Source organism: Anoplopoma fimbria, chromosome 10 (genome assembly GCF_027596085.1).
Source record: "Anoplopoma fimbria isolate UVic2021 breed Golden Eagle Sablefish chromosome 10, Afim_UVic_2022, whole genome shotgun sequence".
In the NCBI taxonomy this organism is placed as follows: domain Eukaryota; kingdom Metazoa; phylum Chordata; class Actinopteri; order Perciformes; family Anoplopomatidae; genus Anoplopoma; species Anoplopoma fimbria.
In genome coordinates this window covers 24,318,420-24,327,561 of record NC_072458.1, presented here as the reverse complement: position 1 = coordinate 24,327,561, position 9,142 = coordinate 24,318,420, and the positions used below count along the sequence as shown (strand labels likewise).

The window sequence follows — 9,142 nt, the reverse complement described above, 5'->3', positions numbered from 1 at the left end:
GGTGGCGTTACAGGAGATACGTGAACACGCTGCTGCTCATCAAACATGAATGAACACCTGCTGTGACCTGAGACCCTTCAGGCTGACGATGGAGGAGAAAGACTTTCTGCCAAAAAACAGAAAGTTAATTACATGTTTCTCATATTCTCATTTGTGTCTTGTCGACCAATCAGAGTGAAGAGTTCACTGAAACTGAGAAGCAAGGAGAAAACACAACTCTGCTACCTGCCACCTGCAAAAGTTCTCTGATGACTCTGCAATCGTCGGCCTCATCTCCGCCGGTGATGAGAGGGAATACAGAGAACTGAACCAGGACTTCATAGGATGGTGCCGGCGGAACCGCCTCCAGATCAACTCTGGTAAAACCAAAGAGCTGGTGGTGGACTTCCGCTGGGGTAAACACTGTCCTCCGGAACCAGTGAACATCCAGGGAGAGGATATTGAGATTGTGAAATCTTATAAGTACCTGGGTGTTCACTTGAACAATAAACTGGACTGGACTGATCATTCAAAGGCACTTTATAAAAAGGGTCAGAGCAGACTATCTGCTGAGGAGACTGAGGTCCTTTGGAGTGCAGGGAGACCTCCTGAGGACTTTTTTCAACTCCGTGGTGGCATCAGCCATCTTTTATGCAGTGGTCTGCTGGAGCAGCAGCATCTCAGCAGCAGACAAGAAGAGACTCAACAAGCTTGTCAGGAAGGCCAGCAGTGTGCTGGGTGTCCACTGGATACGGTGGAGGTGGTGGGAGACAGGAGGGTGATGGCCAAGCTGTCATCCCTGATGAACAACACCTCTCACCCCATGCAGGACACCCTGGCAGCTCTGTGCAGCTCCTTCACCACCGGCTGCTTCACCCCCGGTGGTGAAGGAGAGGTACTGCAGGTCCTTCATTCCTGCTGCTGTCAGGCTGCACAACCAGCTCTGCTCCCAGCAGACCACATGACACATGACAATAAAAACACTGTGCAATACAAATACACTGTGCAATACAATAGTTATAATAGTTTCTGTCTGTATATATAATATTTCAGTGACTGTGGATTCTTTACTGTTTTTTTATTACTCATTTGCTTATTTATAATACTTATTTTTAATCTTGGTTTTTTTACTATCCTCTTTGCTGCTGTAATCCTGTACATTTCCCCGCTGCGGGACTAATAAAGGATTATCTTATTTTATGTTAGAATATAAAAAAACATGTTTCTTTCTTTCCTTCCCTCGCTTCCTTGAATGAGACTAATGATCAATGAATCAGACTCATGTCACAGTCCACAATCTGGATCAAAGAGAAGAGACCTGGAGGAGTGTAATTCTTCATGATAATTGTATTGTGATAAAATCATATAATCGAGATCTGGTGATTCATCGTCTAAACTGAGAAAAACAAGCACATACTAACTAAAATATTTCAGAAAAATCAGATTATTTTGCACTTAAATTCTTAATTTAAAGCTAGGGTGGGCGATTTTGGAGAAAACAGCCGTTGAGATTCCGTCGCGTGCTCTCTGGCCTCTCCCTGCCACGCTACCTGCTGTAGCTCCTCCCACCGAACGTCAGTTATGCGCGTTCATGTGAATTCAGTTACATTGATAGGAAGACGAAACACCATGTCCGATTCCGCAGCCAATAAGAACGGAGAATCGGAGCCTCGCTCTGATTGGTCAAAGTGTACATGAGCGGTGGCAATTTTTGGGTGCGGCCCACAGAGGCAGGGGAGAGCAAAGTTATGAGCAGATATTCTCAGAGCACTTCACCTACATATAGCTGACTGGCTATTAGGACAGTTTTGCCAAATATTACAGTAAAGAAATTACCCACCCTAGCTTTAATGAGTAAATATGCAGTTCTTTTTCATTTGTAATTTTTTTTATTCACAGGAAAAAAGAATCAACACTTGGAATCAACACTTGAAATGATGAAGGCACTTGCAAATGACAAGGTAGTACAAAATGTAAACCATACTTTGGGGTTTCATTTTTTACCTCTTTACCTCTTTAACATGGCCACATATAACCCACATATTTACTTTCATATTCACTTTAACCGTAACCCTTTTTACTTAAAAAGTGACTTTTTAAAACCATGGGAACCCTAGAAGAACCTTCAGTCTTATGTTTATCCGGTCATGGTCCTCCTGTCCATCAGCTGCAGCTGAATGGTTTCTCCTCTGTGTGTGCTCACAGGTGGTGGACTACTGTTTTCTTACAACAAACTGGACAATGAAACGGTTTCTCTCCTGAACGAGTTTTACTGTCAAACGGCCAAACCGCCTTATGGATGAATCCTCTATCACACACTTTCTCCTTTGTGTGAACTTCCATATGTTTTGTCAGATATCTCCTCCATGCAAACTCTTCACCACAAGTTTGGCATCTAAACCGAGTTCGTCTCGTGTGGATCCTCATGTGTTGAACTAAAGACTCGCTGTCACTGCAGTCTGTGTTACACACGGAGCAGCGGAAAGGTTTCTTGAGTGTCAGCAGAGTGAGACTCTCTTCAGATCTTTGATGACACTCAGAGGAGCTGAAAGGTTTCATGTCAGTGTTACATCCTGAGACACTGACGGAGACTTCCTCAGCTTTTTTACGCTTTAGATCTGACGGAGGTTGATCACCATCAACTCTGTCACCAGTCTTGGGATCAGTTTCAGCCTTGTCATCAGAGCAGCTGAATGGTTTCTCGCTAGTATTAAATCCATCATTAACAGAGACTTTTTTATTTCTGTGATAAGTGAACCCTGACTGATGTTTCCTGGTCTCTCTCCAAAACTCAACGTCAACACTGTCATCAGGTTCAGAAGATGGTTCAGTCTCTTTATCAGTATCTGGTCCTGGATGATTATCTGGATCTGAGCTCCTGTTTGGAGGTTCTGTCTCTCTGATCTCAGTCTGACTCTGATGAAGCTGTGAGGACTGATGACCGACACACTGATGTGTTTTGATCTGGTACTGCCAGGCAAATGTTTCCTTACAAACACTGCAGCTGTATGGTTTCGCTCCTGTGTGGATTCTCATATGTTTCCGTAATCTTATACTTAGTGTAAAAGATTTCTTACAAACAGAGCAGCTGAATGGTTTCTCTCCAGTGTGGCTTATCATGTGTATTTGTAAATGTCCACTCATTGCAAAAGATTTTTCACAAATTGAGCAATTTAATGCTTTCTCTCCTCTATGACATTTCATGTGTATGTTCAGACCCTTCTTTAAGTGAAAGCTTTTCCCACACTCAGAGCAGCTAAATGGTTTCTCTCCAGCACTACATCTGGATTCACTGACAGAAACTTCATCATTATTCAGAGAGTTTAAACCTGACTGAGGTTCTCTGGTCTCCTTCCAATCATCACTGTCATCAGTCTCAGGTTCAGAAGAGTCTCCAGTCTCCTCATCAGGATCTGGTTCTGGATGTCTATCTGGATCTGAGTTCCTGTCTGGTTCTGGTCCTCCACAGTCCTCTCCATCAGCTTCTGTCTCCATGTGTTCAGTACGTCTGTGATGAAGCTGTGAGGACTGAGGTTTCTCTTCATCATCTTCACTCTTCACAGGGACAGGAGTGAATGTGAACTTGGTGATATCAGCCTCCTCCAGCCCTTGAAGCTGCTCTCCCTCCTGACTGGTCCAGAGTTCCTCCTGTTCATCTTTAATGTGTGGGGGCTCTGGGTCCTCCTGGTCCAGACTGGAGCTCCACTCCTGCTGCTCAGGAGGAACCTCTTCTTTAACCACCAACAGCTGCTGGACGTCTGCAGGAGAGAAAGAAATACAAACAGATTACTGACCAGCACTCAGACTAAACTTAAACCAGAAATAATAATGATGAGATGTTGTTTCTATCTTCAAAAATAGAGAAGTGATTCAGCAAAATACCATTAATGATCAGTGTTTATGAACTTATTTATTCTTGATTTTTTGTTTTTCTTTAAAATGTCATACTGCATGAAAAAGTGGCATGGGTGAACAACGGGGCAATTCCAATGGCCAATACAGGGCACCTTCGATGAAACACACTGCAACAAAGTGGAAGCTAACATAAAACATAAGAAAAGGAGAGACACACGTGATGAACGGGAGGTTAAGTGAGCTAGAGAAAGGGAGGTGTAAAGGTAGTTCAGGTTAAAATGGTGAAGATGCACACTGACAAAGGATGAGGAAAAACATGAAAACAGTGGGAAGGAAATATTCACCTAGGAAAGAAGCTACAGTAGGACTATCCCCGCCCATATCAGCCCAGACAGACTAAGAACAAGAAATAGGAGGCAAGCTACAGGGGATCATAAAAGTTCGGAAGGAAGAATTCAGAGAGACACCAGGCTCAGATGAGAAGGACTATTTAGTCTCCCAAGCCATGCGAGAAGAGGTACAAAACATCTGGACAATGTTGTGGGGCTAACGAAATGGAGTGGTCCCTTTTTCTGAACACATTGTGCACCATGTTGAAAACTACAGGAAACACTTGGCCAATAAGCTAACGCAGCTGCAGCAGAATGAACTGACCAAGGCAAAGAAAGACGAACCCCAAAGCTCAGACCCCGGGGGTGACAGCGGATCCAGACCAGTTAGCAGCAGAGGTGGCACCTCAGAGGCCAAGCGGGCCCCAAGCATCCGTCCAAATGCCACAGGGGCCAGAGCAGAAGACGCCGGGCCGCTCTGCAGCTACACTTTGACCTCACATTCATGTACATGTTAACCAGCCCAATGCTAAACAGCCCAATACATTTGATGGTAGCTATCGTCCCAGAGGACGGCCAGAACAAAGAGGTGGTCCAAGCCGCTATGGGGGAGAGGAGAGGTCATCAGCAGTACAGACCCACCCAGTCCAGCCCAGATCTAAATGCAGAACCACCAAATGGGGATATGGACAAGTCGGCCACCACAGAAGGGACTGTCCAACCAATCCATGGACAGACTGCAGATTGGAAATGAGGACGCCAGGAGAAGCCAGAGGGGGAAGTAATGTCACCAGTTGTATCAACACAGCCACAAGATGACCCACCAAACCAGTAGTGATACAAAACCACGAGCACAACTTCATGGTGGAAACTGGTGCAACTTATTCATGCATTGGGAGAAACAGCTCAAGTCTCCCCCGCTCCAGTTTGTCTGTCGAGACAGAAGTCTTCTCTGGGAAACACAAATAATACCTCTCACACAGCTGGTCCCAATGCTGATTGCAAGTAAAACCAGAGTTACACCTCTACTCTACTCAGCTGACACCACCATCAATTTGCTGGGAAGAGACATTTTGTGTGCACACAAGAAGGCCTTTATGCAGACTTCCTGGATGACCCACCACCAGGAATGATGCCGGTACAGGAACAACAGGAGACTGACAATCAAAAACAACCCGCTGTATAATGGGCTTCGACTGATGCCACAGTCTAGATTGCTCCAAGACTGGAACACATGACAAACCACAACTCCCACTTCATTGTTCATGTATGATGAGCAACAGCAGCATAAAGACTATGGGGAATGTTGGGAAGAGTTTCTAACCAAGAAACCATACTACCTGGTCAGCCAAGTCTTGTTTATCGGCCCACAGGGAGCAGCTGTAGCAGTAACCCTCCATCTGAGCTGGCAAAAGGACATTTATCACATTAATTAGGCCCAATGATAAAAGCAGAGCCGCAAACAGAAGAATGGCCACCTACTGAAAATAAGTCCATCCACATATTATCAGGGAAACAGTACATTAGGATATCATTGAGGACATGCGATGAAGGGCTAGCAGAAAATGTTTTAGTAAGCGAAAGCCCACGGACACTGATGCCCCTATTACTAGAACATGAGACCTTGCTAACATAGGTGCCACAGGAACTATCAATACACAAGACAAACGCAGGAAGGATAAAATCAGCACAACCCAGAAACATAAAGAACAAACCAGGAGCTAGGTTACCATACATAAAACAGTATCCACTATCGCAGCATGCTGTTGAAGGCATGAGGCCGTAATTCAGGGTCTGATAGAGGCAGGAGTGTTAATCAAAACCAAAAAGTCCCGTCCTCCTCCGCAGAAAGAAGGACGGACTCAGAATGAGGAAGGAGACACCTCCTCACCGGTCGTAGACAACCATAGGAACCCCAGGGGGAAAACGGATCCCAAAGACTAGCTGCCAGAAGGTAGTGGTTCGTTAGCAGCAAGGTATGGCAGTGGGTCAGACACAGAAGATGAAATCAGAAGCTCAGCAGGAAGTCAAAGAGCAAAGGAGTCAGATCCAGAAGAAGGAACCTCAGAGTCCTAATCAAATCAAATCAAATCAAATTTTATTTATATAGCGCCTTTCGTGCAAAATTGCAATACAAGGTGCTTGACAATACAATGAAAATACAACAATACTGTGAAAATAAACGGTAGAGAGAAATAATAATATAGAAACATGGTATAATAGAAAGAGCAGCAACAGAGTAACATTCTTATACATGAAATGTATAAAACCAATAAATGTATAAAACCAATAAAACCAGTAGTAGCACAGTAATACTGATAACAATGGATTAAGAAAATGCCAAACTAAAAAGGTATGTCTTAAGATTTCAGTGCCAGAGGACCGGATGAATCTAGAGGGAGTTTGCGTTAAAAGCATGTCTGACAAGTATTCAGGCGCTAGTCCGTTCAGTGATTTGAACACCAATAAAAGGATCTTAAAATCTATTCTAAAACTGACAGGCAACCAATGGAGGGACTTTAAGACAGGTGAGATGTGTGCTCTCCATATCCCCAGTTGGTGGTTCCTAGACATAGGAACGTTTCCAGAGGGCCTAAGGACTAGGAGTAACAATCAGGTCGTTCTAACATTTAGTGTGGTAACCCTAAGTACACCTTAAACCACAGGGACCAAAAACTAACCCAATACAAACCTGAGAGGTGGAGATGGAAACAAAAAAATGCTTGAAAAATAAACAAACAACCATTAAGACAAATGAAATCCGAAAGATTGAGCCCAATAAATGAATTCCAGTGTTCAGGAGAAACCATAATCATATTCTGGGTTATTTAAGAATGACTTGAGAATCAGAATTTCAAAACATACAGATGTAAATGATAAATAAATAAGACAAACGATCCTGATGACGTAACACAGTGAAAGTGGATTTCCCTTCATTCACATCTGTCAGTGTGAACAGAGAGAACAGAGAGAGGAGAAGAAGAGCAGAGAACCAACCTGCTCTGTGTAACCGAAGCTGAGGGTTGAGAACAGCGTGCAGGAGTTTCCGTTGTCGCTCGTTCTCCTCTTTAGAACGACACAGTTCCTCCTCGTACTCTGCTATCGTTCTTTCAAACAGCCCAAAGATCTCTTCAGCAGCCGCAGTGAGTCGCTGCTTCACCAACGCTCTCAGCATTTGGACTTTACACATTTTCACACAACGACACACACTTTTTCTCCACACAAACTCCGTCACAAACACCGTTTGCTCTCCATCAAACAGTCACTCTGACTAGCGCTGTGTTGCTAACTTCCGTCCCAGCTAGCATGCTAAGCTAACTTCACTAGCTTTGTAGGCTACCGGGAGATGAGTCAGAGGTCCAACATTCAGAGAAAAGTCCATTCAGAAGGTTTCTCCGGACACACAGAGACCAACATGGACCTCACACTCACTGGACCAACACAACAAAGAGACTCTGCTAACAAACAGCTTTCTGAGAGACGCCATCTTGATCAAACTCTGTGAAGTTAGCCTCAGTGAGAATACAGCTTCCGGGGCAGACTGGTGGCTGAGCTTCAAAATAAAAGTCTAAAAGTCAAGTCTTAGAAAAACACAGACAGGAAGATAAATGATTAAAATGGACTTTTTAAAGAATGACATTCATTGAGATGAAGGTTCACAAGGTCCAAATTAGTTGTTTCTGGAGCTTTCAATCACAACCTGGGCCTCTTCAGGGAATCTTTTCCTCAGACACAATTTAAGGACTTTCATGTTGTAACTGACTTTGTTACATAAAGAAAATAATATACATACATATATTGAATGAATTAAACAGCTCTTTCCGTGCTTTAGAAGCCTTTATTAAGTCCTTACGTTTTGTGAAACACTCGCAGCTTTTTACTTATTCAACCAACTCAGTTTAAAGAAAGACAAATATTTTATTACATTTTCAGATCTCTGAGGAAGCAATGAACCAATTTGAAAAATGATGGTAGTTTGTTTCCCTTTCTTTCAGTTTCAAACAGAAAATAAAAGTTTTGGTCTCAGAGTATAAATTTATTATTTACTGTATGTTTTCTTTGTTGCCAAATAGTTTTGTCTTAAGTTAATGTTTTCATGAGACAGTTTAATGTTGTATAAGAGCGCTGTCACCTGTGGAGATCTGAACACAGAGGGCTCCTTGTTTCTCACATTTCAGTCAACATTCATGAATATGTAGAAATGAGAAAAGAAAAAGGAGCAGTGTAGGAGAGGATATTCATATTTCTATGTATTCAATTTTCCCCCAAACAGATCAATATAGAGAAAATGTAAAGCCTATAAAAGTACATCACATTATAAAATCCAATCAGATCAATCCATCAAAACATAAACTCATCACCAGAAGAACTAACTACAGTAACCAGTTCATAACAAAAACAAATAAACAAAACATCACATATTAAAACGCTTGGATAAATATAGATTTATAATAATAAACAGAATTTAGGACAGCAGCCTAATTTTAGGAAGTGTCGAAAAAAAGTTTCTTAAAGGTCCAATTCTGTGTCTGGTTCAGATGAGCTTTGTTCACTGCGCAGTGGAGACAGGACTCCACAGCATGCTTGTAGAATTCTCTCTGACTACAGGAGGTTCTGGTCCAGATTATATACCGGGTTAGAGGAAACAACAGTTAAACAAATGGTGTGGGTTGGGCTTCTCAGGAAGGAAGGACCTTTGATCAATCAGACCCAAGATATGTATTCATGTCAGTTCAGAGAGTTGTGAGGTCTGAGAACCAAACTCACAGGTCTGTAGTAGTGGATTTACATAGGCTCAACACACGTCTGTTCTACAGGAAGAAAAGGTGATGACTACATTAAGGAGTGACCTCCTACAGGGCTGGTCTGATCCTCACATCACACCAGAAGGTTTTACTCACAGAGGTTTGTTAATTAATGTAAAATAGTTTCTGTCTGGACAGAGGGTACTGTTACAGACAGAACGGGCTGGAATACAA

At 42.9% G+C, this 9,142-nt stretch overlaps 1 protein-coding gene across 1 annotated transcript; it reads right to left on the bottom strand.

Moving 5' to 3' along the window:
* Window positions 1-1,879: 1,879 nt before the first annotated feature.
* LOC129096866 (zinc finger and SCAN domain-containing protein 2-like) lies at window positions 1,880-7,681 on the bottom strand. The gene is made up of 2 exons (XM_054605548.1): window positions 7,161-7,681; window positions 1,880-3,737 (listed from the first exon to the last, which is right to left on the bottom strand). Exons 1-2 carry the CDS (start codon window positions 7,351-7,353, stop codon window positions 2,179-2,181), a joined length of 1,752 nt encoding a protein of 583 aa, XP_054461523.1. The 5' UTR covers window positions 7,354-7,681; the 3' UTR covers window positions 1,880-2,178.
* Window positions 7,682-9,142: the final 1,461 nt, after the last annotated feature.